Here is a 26319-nt window from a genome sequence, read left to right on the forward strand (position 1 = left end):
AGTTAGAACTCATTTTATAAATATCAAACATAGAATACATTCATTCAGGATTAATTATCATCTGAGATTGGTGCTTTAATCAGCAGCAATTACTGCAAGTAAAGTGTTCATGAATAGGTTTATTCACTGCTCGAAATGCGAATTCAGAGTTGTGTTGTACAGTGATATCAAATATTATACATTTACACTGAAAACTTAAATACATGACAAAGATAACATGGAAGGTATTCACACCAGGATTAACAGTCATTTCAAATCAAAGGTTACAATCAGCATTAATTAACTACAGTATTTAAGCAATGAATGGGCAGATTCAGTGCTAAAATGCAACTGAATCTTGAAGTATTATTTAGTATTTTTAAGCTAATAGAGAGGGATCTGAAGCTATGATATTTAATGGCTAAAGATGAATCACATCTGGAAAAACAATGAATTGGCCAACATGAAGTATAATTTGTATTCTTGGTAATGGAATTGGTGTGAGATACTGATGTTAAGCCATGATTATAAATAGAACTGTGACACTGAATGGTTTATTTGCTCCTTGACTGTAGTATGTACATTGTAAATAATCAACTTCTTTAGCTGAATAATTTGTTCCTGCTCCCTTATTATCAATAAATAAATAGAAGCAGACAAAATAGATTATTTTGTTGAGTTTAGCCAGCTTGGGTCCCTGCAGACTATAATCCTGGCTGAAGTGTCCACAATGCTTACCCTTTATGTTCAGATATTTAAAGCTTGTGTTTTTCAGCCAGAGTTTTGGAAATAATAATGGAATAAAAACATTTTTAAAATCACATTTCAGATGTGCCGTGTCACAGAAATGTACTTTTTGTGTGACAGAAACTGAACTGTGGAACCATGCAGTTTATTTGCTAACTGGGCTGAACTCTCCTCTTCTTTGAGAGTTCCTGCCAATCAAAGAACGAGGAACTGACAACAAAGAGGAGAGATCAATTAGTCAGGGATAAACACTTGTCAAATAGTTACAAAGTTGTTTATTTATTTTCTTATGTGGTTGTTGCACTATTTGGAGAACTCAACAAGTCATTTCGTATTTTTCAAACATACCGCTATGGAACACAGAAAATTGCAATTTTTTAGAAAACTCCTTTAAATATTATTTTCATTGGACATCTGTGGCCTAGCTGGGAATATAATCCTGTTGATAATAATAGTAATAATATAATATTATTATATTATATAATATAATAATAATAAAAAAGTCAGGTCTAAATATGTAGTAATTTGGAAAAGGATAAGAAACCAGTTTAGGAAAAGCATACCTCTTTACCAGCACAAAGAAAGTTCAGAAAATGCCATTTTCTGTGAGTGCCAGTGAGATGTTATGAAATGCCTCGCTTTTCTTGTGGATAAAAGAATGCTTCAAGCAGACTGTCATGGATAAGAAAGTGTTTATTCCATCATTTGCAGTTGTGTTGCGAGTGTAGAACCTAGGCCAGGCTTGGTGCTGGCTGTGACTGGTGATGGTGACATGATAATTTGACGTAAGGGACTTGATTTAACCTAAGTAAATTATTGCCTGGCTGTCCAATGAAAAGGAATAAAGGAATTTTCTGAAAAATTTGCAGATTTTCTGTGTTCCATAGTGGTATGTTTGAAAAATACAGAATGACTTGTTGAGCTCTCCAAACAGTGCAACACCCACATAAGAAAATAAATAAATCACTTTGTAACTATACAACAAGTGTTTATCCCTGACTAATTGCCACTGAAGATTAACTCTGGCAGCAGCATTAACACACAGTTTGTATGGGAAGAATTTTCCCGTTGGCGAGCGGGGACAGGGCCCACTTGCCGATAGGTAAAATGATGCGCAGTGACATCGGGCAGATATCCCGATGTCACCGTGTGTCATTTAGATTTTCAGTTTGGCGGGGGCGCAGCCCGTTAAAGGACTATTAAGGCCTGTTAAAAACTAATTAATTCAATGTAATGAGCTGCCCGTCCACCCTTAAAGCCCAGGCGGCCTTTGCATTTTCCATGAACCCTCATCCACGGGCGGGATGAGGTTTCATGAAGTGTTTTAAAATCTAATAAAAATTTATACTTTTATTCTTTGACATGTCCCAGCTCATGACACATGAGAGGACATGTTTTAAAAGTGTTAAAAACCTTTATTTAAAATTTTAGCGCTGAAACAAATTTCCCTGAGGCACCTCCATGCCTCGGGGAGATCTCTGCGCTCTTTCGCACGCATGCATGAAAGAGTGCAGGGAACCTCTCGGAATTCCGCACCCCCACCCCCCTGCCTGCACAGGGAGCGCTTAGCACTTCTGGTGAGCGGCACGCTGGGCGGGCTTTAATTGGCCCACCAATGTAAAATGGCGCGTCCCCAATCAGGTCTGCCAATTGGGTTTACGCCCGCCCCCGCACAAACCCCCCCCACCCACCCCCGATGGGGGGAAATTTCTAGCCTGTGAATGGGCATATTCAAGTAAGAAGGTGCCAGCTGTGTGATGACAGAAAAGAGGCACATGAAAGCTATCAGACTGCCTTGATGTATATTTAGTGTTCTATATGAGGATAAGACAGTTTCAGAGCAGGCCCAACTAGACTTGGAAAAAACAATTAACTCTTTAAAATTATCCCCAAGTTTGAATTATTGATGATACAAGACTTCTGGGAAGAAGTAAGTGAACCAGTTATCCAAACAGCCATTGATAATTGTTAAAGGGTTATGTTGCACAGTGAGGACCTTTTGGAGGAGCTTGACTCCTACAACAGCCAGGAACAGGTCAAGAATGTCATTTAAATGTCGATTATCTAGCTTTGTTCTGAATGTGTATCTCTTTTTATTTATTGCATCAGAGTATATTCATTATAGAGTTTGATAACCTGCAGTTTTCCAACTTAAAGCCTGCCTGTTCTGCTTTGCTTTTAATTGAGAAACTTCAGGTGAAAGTCCAAGGCCTATAGTTTACGAGCCCATCAGGCACAAAAAGAGAAATGAAGTAAAATGAGAAGTACAGATTTGCTGACACCAAGATTGGGTTTAAATGCCTATGGATTGTAAGAATCTAAGAAGTTCTACAATTCTGCAACTTTGAGGTATAGAGGAGAGTTTGTGATAAGTCTGGGTGCAATTTGTGAGGCCACCTGTTGGGTGCTATTGGATAGTAATTCCCCTAAAACGGTGGAGAATGATATGACATCTCATTCCTGTTGACGATGCAGCCAATGCCATCTTCATTTAGGACCTTCTGCTGGGCACCTAGATCACATGATCCTGCTAATATGCAAATTGTGGTACAATGACATACATCGATCCATAACTCAACCAATGGAGCATGCGCCATGCAGATTATACACAGTTCCAGCAGGTGATCTGGCCCATGAGGAGCCAGAAGTTAAGATTTAAATATTTCTGTGGGGCCAGAAAGAAAAGAAATGCTTCCCCAGGTTCCACAAAAATAACCTGAGCCATTGTTGCAATAGGTCACCCTCCATTTTTCGCCCATAGCTTTCATGAGGCCTGACCTGGCCCTCAAAATAGCCCTCTATCAGCATTATTAGCCAGCTGGTTAACTTATTCTGCTGACTGAGCATCCAAAACCTGAAAAATCTACTCTAACATGGTAAGACTACAAGGGGAGAGAAAGCATGGAGAACTTTCATAGATTTAGGCCATTGTTACAAATGGCCTGTGTCAGTGTTTCTAATGCTCCATTGGGGCCTCCTCCCACCTTAACAGTATTTAGAGCTGGGGAATGAGAAAGAAACATACAGGGTAGCAATGACTACTGTTGCGTCAATAAATAGAAAGGTAAATATAATTCAAATCCAAGCTTAAATGTACAATTCTGTTCAATCTTATGATTAAAAGACAAGACTTCCATATGCAATTGTACAGATAAAATATGCCTAATTATTCATATTTTAAAACCCATTACACTAAATGAAGCCATGATTTTGCTATAATTTACCATATGATATAAATAGATTTTGACAGCATAATCTCACTATAAGTAATGGAGGCTGCCATGGTGAGAATATTTACTATTCTGTGTTGAACTTACTATATGAACTTACTATATACTAAATACTGCCCAATATTTTTCCTTGTTAATTCCTTTCACTTTCCTACTTGTCCTCAATGTACTGACTGCTTGTCGCTTTCTGGTGAACATGTCTTAGTCCTCCTAGTGAGGGACAGCTATTTGAAGCTTGGCCAGCTTCTGCCCTCACCTGACATCCACACATGTGCATTTCCAGTCTGATTCATAATCCCCACCAATACCCTAGCTGAGGTCAGCTAGCTTCATATAGACCAGAGATTAAACCTGGGACCATTTTAAAAAATATATATTCTTGGGATTTAGACAATGCTGGAAATGGCACATTTATTACTCCGCTATATGTGCTGAAAGCCTTTGTGATGACAGTGCTCCTGCGATAGTGTTAGGTCGGGAATTTCAGATTTTCAGATTGTCTCAGTGATCATGAAGGATCAGAATTATATGTCCAAATCAGGATGATGGTGCATGCCATTTAACTGAATGGTTCGGGTATTCAGTGATCACTCGCTGAGCCATCATGGGAGCACTACTACCTTCATCTTTGTGGAAAACTCTGGCATAAAATACATAACTTTTGTTGGCTAGTTATTGCTTTCATCAAGGTTTAAAAGATCACTAATTGCTTTCAAAAAGTTCAGTTTATGGAAGCATTTATTTCATCATCCAAATATTTTAAATTAGAAGTTGTTGCATAGGAACATACTTTCATCATAAAAGGAAATTAACATTTTTAAAAGTGCATTAAAGGAAATGTAAATTATTGATGATAACAATTTCTTTCCTCACATAATTGACCAATTAAGCATATTGCTGTTTCTAAGTGTCAGTTACATGGTTTTAAGGTGAGTTTTTTCTTTAAATAAAAGATTTTATGAACAGGTTCATAGCAGTGAGGGAGCTCTCCTTGTACATTGTCTTTGCTCTCCGCGTGAGTTGAAGTGAGTGTGCATTGAAATAGGGTGCAGTGATTTCAGGCTGAATTTGTGCACAGGTTGCAAAACATTGGCTCTTTGCAAGTGGGCAGGGCAATAATGAATTAGATGAAACAGTTCATATTTCAAGCAAACAAACTGATAACAACACCCACTTTCACCATTGCAATACACACAAAGTTCATGAGCCTGTCCCACTGCTGTGAAGTTTATTTTCTATTTCACACTTGAAGTCAATTTCAAGACAATTAAAATTAAGAGACTCAAAAGGAGTACAGAAAATTATAATTAGAGGAAGGAAAATTTTTTAAATTCCCGCAGTGGTTGACCAAAATGTGATAATAGTTTTAAGTTTAGGCATGTAGGTGGTTGATACCCTGAATGTTGCATTTCAGAAATATTCCTGATTATGCTGTCACAAACCATGTTATGGGTATGGTCCATATACACATTCATTTACAGCATGTTACATACTTTTGAAATTTGTACTGTTTTCAAATGCTTACTAGTAGGAGAGGTTTTCAGTGAAATTATCATGCTGGTTATGCAGCAAAATTGGAATCAATCTAGCGCACATGGTGAACTGCACCAGTCTCTCATGAAACCGTTCAAAACAAATAATGTATTTAATTATTCCCCATCAAGCCAACCAATAACTGAATATTCAGCCAGCATGTCTACGCAGGATTCACTTGGATTTAGTTATTTGATATTAGACCATTCAGGGAGTTCTAAATGAGTGGCAATCAACAAGTTTAAAACATTGCCCTAAATCCAACAAAGTAGTTATCGGTGCTGAGAACTGGGAACTGGCAAAGAAAGATAACATTTTCCTTAAATGTTGAGGCCAAAATTTGGTGGTCAAATGTTGGGTCAACAATGACTACCTTAGGCTCACTAATGATTACTGCCTGAGCAAAATTATGTTTTGTGTCATTTGGTGGGGCTCACAAAGGCCAATCCCTAACCGGCAAAACATGAAATAAAAGTTCTATTGTGCTGTCAATGCACAAGCTTGTTCACTGACTCAGGTGTAAGTTTTTAAAACAGTTGAAGAGCACAGTAGTGCAGCTGCTGAATATCAAACAAGTTTAACTACGCATTTAAAAGTAGAACACTGATCAGCTAAGTGTGTGACAGAGCAAAGCGTGAGAGTATTTTTGAAAGTTGCCAATCACACCTCACACTAAAGGGATTAAGCATGTAACACGCAGATATGAAAAAAATGTTACTCTGAATGTGATACATCGCTATGAGGAGATGATTATCATCTATGTTTTTCCGTTAAGAAATCGCGCCTGCTGGTTTTTTTTAAAACACTTAAGTACAAAGTTGTGGTAGAAAACTACTTAACCCTTTGAGCACTGTAATATCTTTTCATACCTAAAGACACAGTGGACGTCACAGCATGGCCTTTTAATGAGATAACAGTATACAAAGGAAAACATTGTCCATTTGTGTAAACTGCTGTTATCTGATTTTAAAATATTACTTTCAAATGTACAAGAGAGAATGTCAATGGTTGCATGCTGCACAAGGCTCTACATGTTCATACACCTGAACCAGTCTTTGGAGATTAAACATTTCCTGGTGATGTCTTATTGTTGCAGAGTTTATGAAATTGGATATGAACCAAAAATTTAAATAGAAAATAAACTATAATGAAAATGAATCATTTGAGGGCTTCATGATATTTTTACACCAGGTATCTAGCATCTAAGGAGCTGGATGAGTAGACAAATTGGCGTAACCCAACAATCAACAGACTATCACTGTCCCTTGAATATGGGGCGATCTAATAGAAATTACTTGATAGGGCCCATAGAGGGAATCCATCTTCTCTGGTTGGAGAATTCAAAACACGGGGGAATGACCTCAAAATTAAAGCTAGGCCGTTCAGGGGTGATGTCAGAAAGCAATTTTTCACATCAAGGGTAGTGGAAACCTGGAACTCTCTTCCCCAAAAAGCAGCTGAAGCTGGGGTTGGGTGTGGCGGGGTAGGGAGTGGGGTGTGAATTGAAAATCTCAAAATGGAGACTGATAGATTTTTGTTAAACAAGGATATTAAGGGTTACAGAAGCAAGGTGGGGGGTGGTGTGTAAATGGAGTTAAGATACAGATCAACCATGATATAACTGAGTGTCGGAATAGATTTGAGGAATTGAATGACCTACTCCCTAAAAAAACGGGTTTGGACTGAACAATGATGTATTTATCTTTGCATGTGTTTATCTATGATTAGCATAAGTGTACTCTGATTTATTGCACATCTATACATAAATATAAAGCTCAATATACACCTGGAAGCCTCCTTTACACTTAAAAAAAACACCTGATGAAAGACTACGCTTAAGGTAGTGAAACAGTAAGGCAGTATCATCAAACCCACAGCAATACCAAACCTGCTTAGACAGTTTCTTTAAAAGTAATTTTGTTAATGTTTTGGTGGAAGGACTGAGTGAGACAGTGCAGTTTATTCACATCCATAACTTTTGGTGTGCAATGCATACTTGTATATAAGACACACTCCTAACATGTTGGAAATTAATTTCTTATGTTACATACATTTGGGTTTTGCATCTATTTTCCAATAAATGCTCGATTCGTAAAAGAAAAATAATCACTGGCTATTCAATTTGTTCAGTGTTTCCATTCATAGTACTTAGCATTTTTAATTTTTGGAATGTGATGTATTTCTCTAATGAGGACCATAGTGAAGTATCTGGTAATTAGGACTGAGAATTTGGACAAATTTGAATTTTACGTTTAAGTGGAGGGTGGAGGGGCAGTGTTACAAAATTTGCATTCCATCAATTTGACATTTCAACAAGATGCCAGTAGTGAGATCAAGGAAGACCAAAAATACAACCACATCTAAGAACTATAGGCTATGTATTTGCCTCAGTCGAACTTCAGGGAAATTAGATACATTGTTATACCCAACTATGTGTCAGCACATTAGAAAATTTGGACACATCCCAACTATTAGGAAAATTAACATAAAATAACTAAATCACAGAAGTAGAAATTCAACTGCCATCATTAACACAAACAGAAACTCAACTAAACCATCAATTAAACAATCAGAATTCCAACTTAACCATTATGAAACCTGAAACCAACTAAAGCATTTCTAAAACACTAATCAAACTAATCATCAGCTCTAGTGATACTGCCACTTTTGTGGTAATGCAAAACAGCATAAGGTGAACATTGATGTGAAATTGGTAGTATAATGAAGGAATCCAGTCCCACTCGGGTGACTCCTGAGTGCACAAGCAGGGTGATATGACACCTTCTCAAAAAGAGTTTACAAACTATTTGGGCTCTTTTGTAAAATGGCAAAAAGCTTCAAATTGATTTGAAGCCTGAACTAAAAATGTTGCGCAAATCTGTTGGATCTCTGGGCACTTTGTAAACTTACAATTAAGTCTATTTGAAGATCAGAAAGTCTTACTATTCTCCTGACAAATATTCCTCCTCAAATCAACAATATTAAAATCTGTTTAATTAGTTATCCATGGCATTACTGGTTGCAGAATCTTGCTGTGAATAAGATGGCTGCTACACTGACTACATAAGGATGTTCCCTGCACTTTATACTGGTCATCTAAGACATTTATAAGATGTGGTTAGGTGCTCTATAAATGCAACACTTTTGTTGTAATAACAACATTATAAGTCACATTCTCCTGTCATTAATAAAAAAACCAAAAGAATACAGCACCACGGCATGCAGATATAAAAATAGGAATGTACAGCTTTTTCTCATGGACAGAGCGAGAGGTGTCAGTAGTACTTAGCACTTGACAGCTATCAACATTAGATTGTTAGTGCATTAATAAGGGCGGCCTAAAAAGAACCAGCTAAATTATAACCGCTTAACAAAAATCGGTATGTATCTACTAAACAAACAATTTTAAAAGATAGATTTATGGCATTAAAGCACTAAATAATATCACTGCTTGCCTTTTAAATAGTCACTTGCCTTTGTCTGCTTACATCTATCCTGCTGCAAGGAATAAAATAAAATTACACTCGGGGAGAGAAAAATACTCCAGTAAGTTGTGCGCGTGCAGGTTCCCATTTTATTAAGGGGCCAGGCACATTCCAATGCGACGTGTCCAAAATTAGTCCATATCTGAATTTATCAGAATAAGCCACTTAAGATTTGCATTAACTCTGTCAAAACAGTAGACTGTTTTCTCAGAGATTTGGGTTAAAATCCAATTAGAATATATGGGGAGGTGATAGCAAGCCTTGACTCCTAAATGGAAGAGAGGGTATTTCAGTGTTAGTTTTTAAAATATCATGGCTAAGTTTCCACTACTGTTATTCTGTCTCACTGAACAATGTTTCAAAGCTCACAGAATTATTCTTCATCTTAATGTGTATGTATATTCCCAAAGATCACTGTATAGACATTCCATTCAACAGACTGTATCTGGGGTTGTGTCCATTATTCACTATATAGTGTTCTTGGTCTTAGCTAATCTTTGTAGAGAATACCAAATGTTCTTCAAGTGTCAGAGAGAGAAAGAAAAAGTCAGGGATAGACTCGTTAAAGTGAGCACTTTGATCATCACTCAGTGGCTGGGCATTCATTTTAATGATCATTTAGTTGGGTTTGTGCATGTCTCTAGATGATTTATTCATGTTTGTTTTTTGTGATGGAAAGTATTTTAAAAATACAAACATATGTACCTTAATTTAGTACTTATACTAAACCCAGCCAATCTAACTTCCTTCCACTTATCTTCACATAGAGTGGTAGACGCGAGGGAACCTGTCACCTGTGTCTCTGTACTGCCTAGTCTAAAAATCATATAATAAACACACACTTAATTGACAGGTTAGTGGTAAATTTAATCTGAACAATTATACTAATGAAAGAAAGATCTTGCTGTGAGATATTGAAAATACTGTATTGATGGAGAATATGAGCTCAGAAAGCTGTGGTTACTAATTCTATTTCATTATCCAATCCAGATTTTCAAAATTTGCAGGCCACAATCAGCTTGGCACAAGGAATAAGACGACTAAATGTGGAAATTGTGTCATTGTGGACTAAACTTAGAGATTGGATAGCAAAATGTTTCCCTTCTCCCATCCCATTTGACCTTGTGGTTTGGAGGCAGATGCTCCAATTCTTTGGAACAACATTAGCGAAACTAAGTCTGTACTCACGACTACTAACAGCAGGCCCACGGGGGTTCATAATCTCTCCTTTTATGAGTTTTGACTAACACGCATCCATCACACTTCAGATGTCGCACTTTGTTGCAGCTGTAAACTGACCTTAGATAAAGAGAGAAAGAAAGCTAACTCCTTTCATGTCGAGCTTTTCAAACCTGCAGCCAGATATTTACAAGATCTGACAATTACCCTCTGACCGATCCCAGGAGTTTACCAAGAGCTCCATCTAGCTGGCTTTGTCTATGTAACCACCTTATTTGAACAGTGACCTTAAATAAGGCAGACCGCGTTAAACATCACAATCATGATCAAGACCTCAAGTTACCCTCCCCACAAGCAATACCAAGGGAAATCTGTGATCATAGGATTAAATGCACCACCATGTTTGGTTGCATCTATCTTGTTTCTCCATATTTTTTTTATCTGTTTGTTTTGAAGTTTGAAAAACTCAAGCTGGGGAACCTGTTCCCATCTGATTTAATTTCTTTGCACTGTACTGACATGCAGTTCAAAGAACTAAGCTGCTATTTGATCGTGTTTGGAGGCAAGGCTGGAAGCATGATTGAGGCTTTGAGGGCTTCTTACTTGACCAAGAAAACTCCACCCTTAGTTAAATGCCAACAGCTTCAGATGTTTGCAGCTGTGGGCAATAACAGATTTTACTGGTTACAATATATAACACTTAATTCAATAGATATGAGCAAATAAGCCAAACAATTGATGGGCAATCATGCATGAACATCATTAGTTTAACTGAAATATTGGCTCAATTAATGAGATACTTTATTTTAGTACTTGTATCATTTAAGATATTTACAATATTAACAAAAAGGAACATTTTCACCTGAATAATTCTTAATTCTGTGTGCAAAATGTTGAATTTCATGATGTGGTTTAGCACTACCATTCATGATTTTTGGTAAAGTAATATTAATTGTATTCCAGTCCTCCATTCCATGGTTTGTGCTATTGAGTTTTGTTAATGGCAGACGCTGAAGAAAGTTCCTTTTAATCTGTGTCATCTCTAACAGGGTTGTGGATATTTCTTTATCAAAAGGCAGCACCAAAGCTTTGCCTAATAACTTACTCTCCCACTCCACAAGTTTAATGTCCCACGTAAAGCACAAAGTGCTTGAAGTGTGGATCACGTGGCAAAGCTCTAAGTGACTCCTCCAGATGTCTCAGTTCAATTCTTTCTATATTTCCGCTGTAAGCTGCAGCATCGGTACAAAAGTCAAACTGCTTCATTACACTACAACATTACAATTGGAGTGTGAAATGCATTGAAACTTTCAAGTAATCGGGTGTATCCACATTGCACCTGTTGCAATGTCACCTACCCATCTAATGCTGCCTCTTTGCAGTTCAAAGCAGTGCAGCAACGACAGTCTTCTGCACCATTCTAACATTTCACAAAGCCACACGTTGGAAAGGGCGTATCCAGAAAAAAACCTTCAAATACCTCTGGTACCTAATTCATTGTGCATTTACTAAAACTAAATAAAGAGCATTTTTTTATTGCTATCATTCATAAACTCCACATCAAATTGAAATATTGAAAAGATTTATAATCACGAATTGTAAAAATCTAAAGAGAATACATGCTGATGTCAATTTACATTAAATTGCAGGTTATAGATCTTAACCATGCACAATTCAGATTCACTCTTTTAACAATAGTTACACACTGATCTATCATTTCACATTTCGCTGCAGTAAGTTACTGCCTTACACTAAGGACATTAACCACATCATGGGTGTGACTGGTGCTGCAAAGGTTATAGGCCTCATGCTTTAGACAGATATTTCTCCCCAACACAACAGCTGCTTTGCCATCAAAATGTCACCTAATTCTGATTTGAAGAAAGATTTGCTTTTATGTAGCACCTCATCATATTCATAGGAAGCGGCAAAGTGTTTTGCAACCAACAAATTTCTTCCACGCCCCCAGCCCAGAAAAGCACTGTTGTGTAGACAGACTTAGTGGCCAATTTGCGTTCAGCAAAGTCCTTTTTAAGCGGCAAATGAATGAATAGATAATCCGTTCAGGTGGTGTTGGGTGAGGGAGGAATGTTGGCTGGTACCCCAGGAGAACTTCCTGTTCTTCAAATAATGCTATGAGGTCAATTACATACACTTCAATGGACAAATAGGGTCTCGATTTAATATCTCATCTCTGACAATACATCACTCCCTCTGTGCAGCACTGAAGTGTTGGCCCAGCTTATATCCTCAAATCCTGAAGTGGGGCTTGAACCCATAACCTTCAGGCTCAGAGTCAAGCTGACCAGACTGATTAAGATATTCATGGGGTGGAATATTCTGGTCCTGCCAGCAGAGGGTAGTTTGGCGGGCGAGGTAACTTAATTTGCCGTGAGGCCAAAAATCAGTTTCACAACGGCGGGATGAACTTTAGCAAATATGTTCTTGGGGCTGTAAAGGCAGGTTCCTGATGAACAGTGTCGGGATGTCCTTTTGCACTAGCATGTCATGCATGCTTATTAAAAGGCCAGCTCGCCGGAATTAAGTTCAGTTCCCCACCAAGGAGAAATTTGAACGTTCACTTTTACAACTGCTCATAAGTGGTGCACCTGGCAAGATAAACTTCTTCACTGCGATTAAAGGTGAGTTGCCACTGCAGTAGCATTGTCCTCTTTTGGGAGTGTCTGTAAATGCCAGCCAATGCTTGAGAGCAGGTGGTGGCAGTGCAAGTTGCGTGGTGGGTGACCAAAGAAGGGAGGAAGGGTTAGTGGGGAAAGGTGAAGTGGCCAGGCAAAGGTGGAAGGGATAGTGCAGGCTGTCCGGGTGCCCTTTAAGTATGGCAGCCGGACCTTCAACCCCATGATGTAACGGCAGGGATGGCAACTTCCTGTCTGCCCGTGCCGTGAGAATCGCTGAGCTCCTCGCAGGTGCATATTTAATGAGCTGAACAGTGCAAGATTGTGCGTGATCAGCCGTTCCTCCTGCCCTCTAAACCAGCGGAAATTCCTCCCACTTATGCCCGCCACTGAACTTAGACTCCAAAATGGAAGATTCTGGCCACTGATATTTTTTCCCATGTTTTATACATCTCCATGGTGCAACATAGTGTAATATCGAGCATCAGGCAACTAAAAGAAGCAGGACTGATCCAATTGTGCAAGAACCAATCCAAATTCTTAATATAAAATCAGCTTTTACTGGTAAAGTTGAAAGATATGCCTGGAGGCAAAAGCCTCTACAGTCATGCTAGTAAAGCTTGTTTTTCCCAACAAAACAGATGATGTCAGTCAATGAGAGTTGTTTTGCTAAAACATTCCCTCACTTACATTGTGGCTGAAGAAAACGCTTCAAACACTGGGGTAGGAGACAGGTTTTATTTTCAAACTTTGTGTTCATTGAAGGAAAATGCAAAGGAATAAATGTGCATGGAATTGTCCGTTTCCTCTCAATTTATTTGAAATATTTTGTATTAAAATATAACATTTATATATTTCTGCAAAGATGGCTTGACTGAATTTGAAAGGGGTACCCAGCAATCTGAAAGGGCCCATCAGCCTCCCAATGAATTACCAAGTCACTTAGTTAAATCAAATAGTTAAACACAGAATTAAAAAATATATTTTAAAGTTTCTCTGATGTTGTGTAACTTGTTTCACTCTGACTCTATATACTTCTGATTGACACAGGCTTATTTTTTACTGGTTGAGTCAGGACACCCACAGCTCATAAAATACAAGCTACCTACCCAATCACACAGCCTTCATAGCGAGAAAGTTGCACCTAGGGCAGGCACAGTGCTCATTGAAAGCCACTTCTTCAGGGCAGATAGCTTTCATATGGAATCACACTGGGTACAGACGATGCTGATAAAAGCTGCCTATCCCATTCACACAGCTTTCCTACAGCGAGAATCACATACGGCAGGCATAATGCTTACTGAAAGCCACCTGTGCAGGGCACACGGCTTTCATATGGATAGTTGCAGAAGGCCTAATGACTGCCACCAAGTTAGGCTACATTTCATACTGAGAACTCTGTACGTGCATGTACTGTTCATAAGGGAACATGCAGGCAACTGACCTCTGCTCATGTTGACCTTAAACCTTCTGCTCGTAGCTATGCCAGAGTAATGTGGATTAGCCTTGCCATCCCATTGCCCCCACCCACTCCTTAGGGAAAGATGCTTTGCTTCCTGAGCTAAAGTACTTATAGGGAATCGCTACACAACTATTCAGTAGAGTGATCCAATGCACAGCCCAGAGGTGACAATATTTTGATACAATCGCCCCTTCTCCACATCATGAAGATCAGAGAAGGGAGAGCAGAAAAAAAGTCAGGGACATAAAATCTGCGAAATTTTAAATTCAGAAGATTTATTTTCATCCTTATTGTCAACATCAAATCCTGTAACATGAAGCAGACGACTTTTAAGATGAGAGTCAACATGCCCTCACTTTCATTTTAGTACCTAGGTTTAATTCTGGCACTCCCCTTTAATTCAGAGCACTGTCTATCTCTCCCCCATTAATTTCTCCTATGAATTCAGATTACTATTTCAGTTCTGACACTCCTCTTTAATGCTGAGTACATCCAAGCTGTGCAGTCACCAGTCAGCGCATGCTTTTATTTTCACTGCAAGCTTCTGTACTAGCAAGTCGACAAAGTAAACAAATCATAGACATGAGGAACCAGTTTTATTGTTGCACTTTATTTTAATGCAAATACCAGGGTAGCTAGTCAACCTGGGGAATCTTCATTACAAGAGACCTGACGCACATAAATAATGTCTAGACTGCAGGCGTCAAGTAAAATTCTATTTACAGCTAGGAGCATGTTGAGCAGTAGTGCTCGTCTTTTGGCCAATATCTGAATGTTGCTATCTGCGGATGGAAGACAAGCTTGTGCCTCACTGCTTATATACTGCTGTACTTTTTATGAATGTGCAACTGGTCAGTTGCACAATGAAGAGAAACATTTTTTTAATTAGAACAAATTGATAACTCCCTCCTTTCAGCCCTGGCTGGCTTTAGTTAACTGGATTCCACAGTTTAACACATTTGCTTCTTTAACACTGGTGAGAAAAGGTTCCACAACATTAACCCTTTAGCTACTAAATGCTTTGAAAACATACAGCTGCATCATGTGTGAAGATAAGCAGAATCAGAAGCACAGACTAAGCCTTCATTGAATCAGTGGTGTTGTTGGCATTTTGTATTATTTATACTTTTTTGTCCTCAGCAAGGCTAAGGATGTTACTGCTGTGTAATAGAAAACCCTTCATTTAAGGCAGCCAGTATCAGCTAAGGCACTAATATAAAGTTCCCTCTGTTTTGCTGCAATCTCAGAAGAGCACCCTCTACTGCAACAGTGTTGCACTTACTCCATTTCGCACAGCAACCATTTTCATGGCTGCCGGAGTGACATGTCCAATTAATTCCAAATTAGTATTATAGACCAATACACACAACAAAATTGACTGAGATTGTCCAAACTCATTTCACACACAGACCTTACAAGCACAGGAAAGACAGCAAAGTCTAAGGGCCCTGACAACATTCCGGCAATAGTACTGAAGATTTATGCTTCAGAACTAGCCTAGCCAAGCTGTTCCAGTACAGCTACAACACCAGCATCTACCCGACAATGTGGAAATTTGCCCAGGTATGTCCTGCCCAAAAAAATCAGGAAAAATCCAACCTGGCCAGTTAATGCCCCATCAGTCTACTCTTGATCATCAGCAAAGTGATTGGAAGGTGTCATCAACAGTGCTATCATATAGCAATTGCACAGCAATAACCTGCTCACTGACGCCCAGTTTGGCTTCCACCAGGGCCACTCAGTTCCTGACCTCATTGCAGCCTTGGTCCAAGCATGGATGAAAGAGCTGAACTCCAGAGGTGAGGTGAGAGTGACTGTCCTTGACATCAAGGCAGTATTTGACTGAATATGGCATCAAGGAGCCCTAGCAAAACTAGAGTCAATGGGAATAAGTGGGAAAACTCTCCACTGGTTGGAGTCATACCTAGCACAAAGGAAGATGGTTGTGGTTGTTGGAGGTCAATCACCTCAGCCCCAGGATATTGTTGCATGAGTTCCTCAGGATAATGTCCTAGGCCCAATCATCTTCAGTTGCTTCATCAATGATCTTCTCTCCATCGTAAGGTCAGAAATGGGGATGTTTACTGATGATGACTCCTCAGATACTGAAATGATCCATGTCCATATACAGCAAGACCTGGACAACATTCAAGCTTGGGCTGACAAGTGGCAAGTACCATTCACATCACACAAGTGCCAGGCAATAACCATCTCCAAGAAGAGAGAATCCAAACATCTCCCTTTGACATTCAATGGCATTACCATTGCTAAATCCCCACTATCAGCATCTTGTGGATTGTGATTTGCCAGAAACTGAATTGGATGAGCCATGTAAATACTGTGGATACAAGAGCAGGTCAGAGGCTGGGAATTCTATGGCTAATACCTCATCTCCTGACTCCCCAAAGCCTGTCCACCATCTATAAGGCACAAATCTGGAGTGTAATGGAATACTCCCCACTTGCTGGGTGAGTGCACCTCCAAAAATACTCAAGAAGCTCGACACCATCCAGGACAAAGCAGCCTGCTTGATTGGCACCCCATTCACCACCTTCAACATTCACTCCCTCTAACACCGACGCACAGTGGCAGCAGTGCGTACCATCTACAAGATGCACTGCAGCAACTCACCGAGATTCCTTCGACAGCACCTTCCAAACTCGTGATTTCTACCACCTGGAAGGACAAGGGCAGCAGATACATGGGAACACCATGACCTGCAAGTTCCCCTCCAAGCCACACACCATCCTGACTTGGAACTATATCACCGTTCCTTCACTGTCGCTGAGTCAAAATCCTGGAACTCCCTTCCTAACAGCAGTGTGGGTGTACCTACACCACACAGCACAGGGTGGCAGTGGTTCAAGAAGGCAGCTGACCACTACCTTCTCAAGGGCAAATAGGGATGGGCAACAAACATTGGCCTAGCCAGTGATGCCCACATCTTGTGAAAGAATTTAAAAAAGCACAAACTGAAGAGACTGCCCTCCCACTTGTCTGGTTTTAATTTGAACTCATGTTCCAGCAGTGAAAATTCATAGTCCACCCCTCTGCTTCACCACCCAGTTCCCTTATTTTCAATTTTATTTCAATGTATGAATGCTGCTGACACCCAGAAAGTTAAGGTACAGATCAGCCATAATTCTAACTGGATGACAGGACAGGTTTGAGGGGCTGAATGGTGTACTTCTGTTCCTAAAGGATTAGCCTGGTAAATCTCCTCGACTATTATCTGTAAGCATAGCTGGTTTTAAAGCTACCGTGATAAATTTTGATAGTTTTCAGCACTTACATGACAAGCTGGGGAGCTCAGGCATATATTTGTACAGCTAGAGATTGTGGCTGAGGGCTGGGGTGCAGGAAACGTTAGTAAAATGTGACTTTTCCCTTCTCCACCCTTTACTCTCACTTCAGAAACCATTCAGTTCCAGACCGCCTTCTTCAACCAAGAGAGTCATTACCACAACCAAAGATACAACATAACTATTCAGCAAGGTGAAAGAGAATAGAAGACAGTGACAGGATCGAGGCTAAAGTATTTATATTGTGTTCAAGTGTCCCAGGTTTGACCATACCAGGCTTTTTACAGCACATGTAAATGTGCACGGGGTATAAATCATATTGAATAGTTTTTTTAATTGATATATATTTATATAAACAATAACAATGAGATTAGAAATAATTATTTTGGTGGCTGCACCAGTTTGCTTTTCCAGTTAACTGTGTTTACACAGAGTGAAGTGATCAATGTAGTAAACGTTCCAGATACATATCAGAGTAGGAAAACTGCTTTATTGGCCAATGTAACTGTAAGTATTGTGGACACTTTAGCTTATACTGTTTGAAGAAGATGCATCCAAAAGACTTGAATGTAACTAGAGGTTACATCCCTCTGTTGCATGTGAGAATGTTGCTGTATTTTCATATCAGGTCTGCTTGAACTACAGTACTAAAAACAGATTGGATGACAGGTAGGCTTCTAGAACTTTGCCAAGTTTAGGTATGCCATGAAAGTGCAACTCTGAGCAGGGCTGTCTATTTGCCTTCACTGTGACATTGAACTCCATCTAATAGCTTGGCTGAAATTCAATGAGATGCTCTCAAATGCAACAAGGGAGATCCGGTGATAGAATTCCAACTGCCAGGTTGGGGAAAAGTGCTCTCCTGCTCCAGTTGGAGGATGGGGAAGAATGAGTAGACAAAATGGGAAGAACCGAGGTCAAAAAAATCCTCTAAACTTTACAATCTCTTTCTAGGCTCCCCCCACCACACCACCACCACCACCACCCCCACCCCACCCCAGAAAATCTGCCTCTCTCTCTACCTTTTCAAATATTGAGCAACGGTTTCCATAACTACTTTAAGATGATAAAGAAATTTAAAAGCGGAGATGTGGAAAGGATGTTTCTACCTCTGAGGGAATCCAAAATTAGCAGCTATAAATACAAGATCGTCAGTAATAAATTCAATAAGGAGTTCAGTCAAAACACCTTCATTCAAAGCGGTGCAAATGTGGAACTTGCTACCATGTGGACTGGCTGAGGCAAACAGCATAGATGCATTTTAAGGAAAGCTGGATAAGCACATGAGGGAGAAAAGAATAGAAGGATATATTGCTAGGCTGAGATCAGGCAAGTTGGGGGGAGGCTCATTTGGAGCATAAACACGAGCATAGATGTTAGGCCAAATGGCCTGTTTCTGTACTCTAAATTCTGTGTAATTCTATGTGCTGCAACATGTTGGGGTTCAAATTATTTTAACTTTTTCCAGTCTAGTTATGCTTTGTCACCTCCAGAAATAAACCTGTACTGTTTACTGGCCAAGGCAGTCGGCTGTGGCACGTCTATTGGCTGCAGGCCATATCCTAGTTGAAAAAGAAACCTCATTTCTGCATTCCTTGCTAACTTGTTTGTTCTGCTTGCAGAAAAACAACAGGAAGAAAACTGTTAGCTGTAATTTTACATTACAGGTATATTCTTGACCAACTTTATTTATACTGGCATTGTTTATCAGTGTCTTTGGAATAATGGTCTTGAATCTACACAGAAGAGATTTGTATCATGGGGGATTCATCAATCATACCTAGCTGCATATAGTGAAGAGCCTTCATTATCTCAGTGAATAAACATGCTGCTGTTCACATGAGCTGGCAGAAAGTCATCAAATAGATACCCTGATAGTTCCCTGAGGCAAGTAAATTATGGGATGTGTAATCAATTCTTCTTTATTTTCGTTTCTCTCCTGCTGTCTCCTTTCTTTAAAGACTCATCGCTGTGCCTTCCACTCCCATTACTTCCTTCTGGATTCAGAATTCATTCTATTGACAGACCTAGCAGAAAATGCCAAGGTCCATAGTGCAAAGCATCAGCACGGTTGAAAAGGGTAAAAGTTGAGGTAAAGGAAGAATTAGTGATTAGCTGATGCCAAACTTGATACTAAAAACCTAAAGATTGTGGGGGAGAAGGAAAGACTGTGGGAGGAAAGGAGTTCTGTAGTTTGCATCATGGCACAAAGTCAGAATACTTTACAGCGAGTCTGATTCTACAGTGAAGCAGAGCCAGGAAGATGACGGTGCCCTCCCAGCTTGGTGGGAAGTAGAGAGCGAGGTTGAGAGGGGCACTGAACAGGCTTAGATTAATAAAATACAGATAGGGGCATCAGTGCCATGCGTTTCTTCTTGGTCTATCACAACAGTGATCTATGATTAACCAATAAGAGGTGCATTTTTGCAGGATGGGTTTGGTCTTGCTTTCTGTTCTTTTCATTGCTGCATTTCAACAAGTGCTTGACCAAGAACCTTATCATTTTCCTCAAGACAGCAGGAGAACTTAAATGTTATTCTGGACTTGCATTCAGGCACATTCTTATAGAAGGGCATTTTTCATTTGATCCTAGAATTAGTTTAGCATCAGTAACTGTACATTGGTAATTAGGTCATATTACAATTGATCGCTGGTTGAGCTGGTAACATTAGAATGCAGCCAGTAATTACCATTTGTTTTCAATATATTCCTGTCTCTTAAGCATCTAGGTAGATTGTAAATGACTGGATGAATTCTTACCATTATTAATGGGCCAGAAATTGTCAAAATTTGGTTGTTTGCATGCTGTTGCTTTTGTGTAAGTTGTCCAACTATTTGTGGTGAAGAGGAGATGGCCCGAGCTTTGCAAATCACCACAAGCTGCTGGACAATCTGCACCGCTCCATCATTATCTCATGGAAACTGCAGCTTGCCCACAGCTTCGCAATGATTTTCAAGAAGTTGCTGTATTTGTCCGTTAAAATCACCTCAAAAACTTAGGGCTTATACTTAGCTGAGCAAATACTCTTTCAAATGAGATTTATATTCCTGCAATGTCATTCAACATTGTCAGCCCAGAAAGGGAACAGTTGGAACTGTAGTCTCATTCCTGCAGGTAGTAAATTGCTGTTTGAAATTTTTAACATTTTAAGTGTTTTAATATTTTTCATACCTTTCCCTTTTTTCTTTCTCTGTCTTAATTCAATCTCTTTTTCCCTTTCTTTATTTCACTAGGACTGTTACACCTGACATATTACTACCTATTCTTGCAGTGGGAGAGATAATAATGCGAGCATCATAAAGAGTCCAGTTGCACAGCACTTCTGTCTGTTGCTCACATTAAAAAAGACCACATTGAATATTACTCATTGTTAGTATCTTTTTGGGTGCGTGCCTTTTAGCTTGTGCTTAACAAGTTCTATATAACTGAGTATATATTCATATGTCTGCTTGAGTGTTTCTTCCCCTACTACAGACACAGGAGAATGAATTAAATTGTGAAGGTCAGATTCTGAGAGAATTTCTGCAAAATGTTATGTTGCTTTACATGCTTTGCCACTCCATTCTCCCGAACTTTCTCCTCACTATTGTTTTACTTTTGATCCCTCCTTTTGCTCTGACCTCACTCCTGCATCTCACACCTGTGCTGCCAATGTCCTACCTATGTGGGTTTCAGAGGTAAATAAATTGTAATATATTGGTGGTATTTAAGTTTCTATAAGTGATCTTACCAAACACAAATTTGCAGCACATACCTAGAGTGTTGGAAATAAATCTGCTTTCTTACAGGCTGAAGTGATTGCTCAGTTAACAACAATACTGGGAGCAACTGGCAAATATTGTGTTTTAAAATAAAATCTGTTGTTTCCAATGTCAACTGATAGAAGGGGTGCTCTTTAGTGCCTCCATTTTGCCTGATGCCATTTGGGTCTGCAGCTACCCCTTCAAATGTGCAGCAGTAAAATAGGCTTGCTGTAGCTCCTGGCTAAACAACACCTCAATTCTAAAACTCCTATTCTCATTTTCAAATCCCTCCATGCTCTCTCCATCTCTGTAACTTCCTCCAGCTCAACAGCCCTCAGATCCCTCTGCTCCTCCAGATCTGGCCTCTTGAGCATCCCTGATTTTAATTACTCCGCCAATGGCTGGCCGTGCATTGGCTCTAAGCTCTGGAATTTCCTTCCCTACCCTTTTTGCTTCTTTATCTCTTTTTCCTCCTTTTAGTCAAACTAAAGCAACTCTTTGAAGAAGCTTTGACCATCTGCTCTAATATCTGCTTATGGGGCTCGATGTTAAATTTTGTTTGATTATGCTTCTGAAGTGACTCAGGACATGTCTTTATGTTGAAGGCACCATATATAAGTCGCTGTTGATGGTGATTCTTACTATCTCATTGAGCAGTTTAGGAAATGTTGGGAAGAGAAACCCTATCTATTCTCTATTGCCTCATACTGTATTCCACAATCTCCTCTAATATCAGATGGAGAGACGATGACTTTTTCTATACCAGCACACCTCAGCTGGATGGTACATTAGGTAACAGAGAGACTTGGAGACACACCAAGCAATTCCTGTATCTCGGGTGCCCACCAACATGGTACAAGTGCCCAGTGTGTCAACATCTGCTAAACGTCTATCGCTCATTATTAATAGTTTCACTATTCAGGCCATGCTTTTGTTGTTGATGTTAAGAGAAAGAGCATAATGGGTGTTCCCTTAACTATTCAGCTGCTCAGTATCTGTTAATTCCACTTATAGAGAGTATCCAGTATTTTCTAAAAACGTAATGGAACGAACATGTTATAAATGGCTCCCAATAAGAATGTGTTACAAATGTGTTATCAGGGTATAATGTATAATATAAATAGTAATTATTCAGCTGTCGAGTGCACATTCCTCTTAGATGCAATGTGTATTACAAGTGTGTTATTACAGCACAAGAGAGATTGTGATGGAACTGTTATAAATGTTCAAATGTTTATCTCATGTTATGTTGCTCAGAATGAGAGAGCATTACATGTATATTATGAGGGGAATATGCATTTTATAAATGGTTCACCTGGTCAGCGCATATTTCTGATGCTAGCAATGGGACGGGCAACTGCAGGTGTGTTAGAACAGTGTAACATGTGGTTCATAAAGAGTTAAACAGCTCAGTGCATGACTAAGTGACAAAATTAAGGGGAAAACATGTAATGGGTAGGTTATAAGAACATAAGAGTGTGTTATTAGCAATTCAGCTGCTCGATGCAGGTTCCTTTTTCCTGGGAATGAGAGAAAGCATTACGACTATGTTATAAATAGTTCATCTGGCCGCCACAGACTTTCATTACTTTCAACAGGACAGAATGTGATCGGTGTGTTATAAAACTGACTATTATGCTTCCGACTGCTTTTGCCTTCTGTATAGTCCTGGACTTCTGGAAACTTTACCTCCACATAATCAACATCAGGCCTTTAATGAACATTTCCCCCACTGTTCTGACTAAAGGCAGTCCAAATCTCTCAGACTTCAGCAGCTGACATCCTTCTGCCAACTGGATGCCAGCCAACCTATTTCCCTTTAAATGGATATTTTCTTTACGCCTTTAGAGGCAGCCAATTCATCACAAGTGTAATATAACCTTAAGCAATATGAATTATTGTAGTGTTGGAATGATTCTTTTTTTTTTCTTGCCCTATATTTGTTAAAGCTGGTTTTAAAAAAAAATCCGAGCGAAGCACAGACACTTTGGCTTTGGGCGGGTTTCTTTTTTAAAAGTTGACATTTGGAACGTTGTGGGGAGTAGACAGTAGCTGCAGTGTTTAAGCAGAACAGAGTACAGCCAAGGCAAAGACTTGGCGTGACTGGATCCCTTTCCAAATGGCGCAAGCAAGCCAACTTCAAACATGTGAATAATAATCTATCTGTGACTGCCTCTGTTAGTCGCTAGAAGAGTCTGTTCCCTCCTAAATATTTCCCTGGCTGTTTATGCTGGGTCTTGTGGCTTTTGCGTGTGTTCAATTATAAGATGGGATCTGTGTTTGGAGCTTTTTTTTTTAAACTAAGTTTTAACTGAAAAATTTCGTGAATAAAAATATAGACCAAATTACTCATGGTAAAGAGGCATGGAAATTGCCAAATGCCAAGGGTGTAACTGTTAACATATCAATTAAATTTTGGCAATAGGAATTAGAAACCCCTTTGCCTATTTTTTCTGACTGATGAATATCTGCAGCACATTGCTGCCTTACCAATATTACCTCATCCCCTATTTTGGGTGAAGTTACTCCTCTTCAGCACTGGAAATGCAGGCAAGTGTCAGAACTGAGCTGTGTTCTGTTTTAGATTGGGGAACAAAAAGTGAGCTCAGTGTTTTTTTCTTATTCTGGGCCAGGAGGTGCTGCTTTCTAGAGGACAAGTGGTACAGAGCACAACCATCTCCTCGTCGGGCAATTAAGTTTAAAAAAGTGCAAATTTCTACCCATTGTGGACCAAATAGCAATGGTCGCTGTATCATTTTCAGAAGTTTTATCATCTTGTTGAAATCACAGTGTATATAGCAGGGAGGTGTGGTGACAACGTCATGGACATTTGATTGGTGAAGCAGCTCCCATGAAATGGAGTGCTGCAGTTCCACATGGTGATGTCTCAGTCTCAACTGAATGAGGTAGAGAACTTTAAGATGAGGCATTTCGCCACCAGGTGCAGGAAGGAAATGGTGGAGAGCGAGTTATTCCGTGTCGCTCTCCTGAGAGAGCAACATTGTTTTGCTAGTTGTATTTTCATATAGAATTTTCCAGGGTTACAGCCTGAACGAAGAGCCAATTAGCATCACACAGTGAAGCTGAAAGTGGGTAAATGATGGTCAAGGCTGTAGATTTGATTTTGTATTTAGTCCAGTACATTCCCAAGGCAACTAAAGACTATCCATGACTGTCTACCTCAGTGTGCATTTTCATTGGTTAATCATATTTTTGTTGTTTTTGAAGGTCATGATATATAAATGTAGATGATGCTTACCCTGCTCAAACCCAATTTTCCAGAATAAAAATAATGAATATTAAAACTCAACCATGACTTACATTACTATGTTGTAACACAGCGATTAATGGGTTAATTTGGAGATTGCCTATATTTTTTATTGCCTATTTCTGTGTTCAGTCATTCTTGTTCAAGGCTGTGGGATCTGAGTCTGCAGTGCTGAATTGTTCCCATGCTCACAATGAGCAAAAAGCACCAGCCTTCTCAAAACAGTCACTGCCATTGAGTTCAGCTTGCTGTATATTCTGGAAACTGGAGGATCTGTCACTAGGTGATAGAAAATTAAATACCCTTTAAAATTCAAAAATATGATTCAAAATAAAGAGAAGGGTTCACACTGGGACATAAGATAAACATAAAACAGAGACGCTATTCAGGCAATTGAATGCTGCCGGCTTTGAACCATGTGATCATTAATAATAATACATGCATTTATATAGTATCTTATCACGTTGAAAAGTTTCAGTGCTTGACTCAATGAATTACTTTGAAGTGCAGGAACAGTTAGGGCAAATGATGTAACCATCTTGTATTAGCAATATCCCACAAATAAGCATAAGTTCCACCAGCCTCCACATTCAAAGGATCATCCTCCACCATTTCTTCCACCTCCATCGTGGTGCCACTGCCAAACACATCTTCCCCTCCCCTCCCTTGTCACCGTTACCTCTCCAACACCTGGGTTCACTCCTCAGTCACCCCTAACTCCTCATCCCCTTCCCACCGCACCTTCCCATGCAATCGCAGAAGGTGTAACACCTGCCCCTTTTACCTCCTCGCTCCTCACCGTCCAAGAGCCCAAACATTCCTTCCAGGTGAAGCAGTGATTTCCGTGTACTTCTTTCAATTTAGTATGCTATATTCACTGCTCAGAAGACACAGTCTCCTCCACTGTGGGGACTCTAACTATGTAAATTGGGTGACTGCTTTGCAGAACACCTCTGCTCAATCTGCAACTGACCTCAAGCTTCTGGGTGCTTACTACTTTAGTTCACTATCTTGCTCTATCACTTCTGTCTCCGGCCTGCTGCAGTGTTCCACTGAAGCTCAGTGCACACTCAAGGAAACAGCACCTCATCTTCCAAATAGGCACCTTACAGCCTTTTGGTCTCAAAGTTGTGTTCAACAATTTCAGCCCGTGAACTCATGTTCCCCATTTTGATTCTGTTTCTTTTTCGCTGTGTCCCAGTCTGAATCCTGTTTCTCGTGATTTTGCTTTTGGACAGAGTTGTTCATTATTCTGCCATTTACACTCACTCTGGACAAATGCTTTGTTTCTTTACTACAATCATTACCACTTCCTTTGCCTTTTATTCCATAGCATCTTTGTCATTTACTCTCTCCCACTCTCTACCCTTTCCCAGACCTTCCCTTTTAATCTCCCCCTTCAATGACATAAATCCCATCACATTTCTACCTTCCTTCAGTTCTGAAGAAGAATCTTGTTCAACTCGAAACATTAACTCACTCTCTTTCTTCACAGATGCTGCCAGACCTGCTGAATATTTCCAACACTTTGTTTTCAGATTTCCAGCAACCGCAATATTTTGCTTTGATTTTACTAGGAATTGACGTATTTAATCTATAAATTTAGCTATAAACTTTATGAACATTGGATTTATGCAGCTTTGCTGCCTCTAACAAGAAATATGTTTTCTTAAATTGATACAAGATGCTTTAAATCATTATTTGCTTAGTCAATTTTGAATTGAAACTATGCCTTAATTGCCAATTTATTAAAC

General features: G+C 39.5%; 1 protein-coding gene across 1 annotated transcript in view; it reads left to right on the forward strand.

Moving 5' to 3' along the window:
• Positions 1-26319, forward strand: part of runx3 (RUNX family transcription factor 3) — a 152212-nt gene that overhangs the window by 101638 nt on the left and 24255 nt on the right. The window contains exon 6 of the mRNA XM_041212871.1: positions 17666-17746. Coding sequence (XP_041068805.1) covers positions 17666-17746 — 81 coding nt within the window. The remainder of the gene's footprint in view (positions 1-17665; positions 17747-26319) is intronic.

Source organism: Carcharodon carcharias, chromosome 19 (assembly GCF_017639515.1).
Source record: "Carcharodon carcharias isolate sCarCar2 chromosome 19, sCarCar2.pri, whole genome shotgun sequence".
Classification (NCBI taxonomy): domain Eukaryota; kingdom Metazoa; phylum Chordata; class Chondrichthyes; order Lamniformes; family Lamnidae; genus Carcharodon; species Carcharodon carcharias.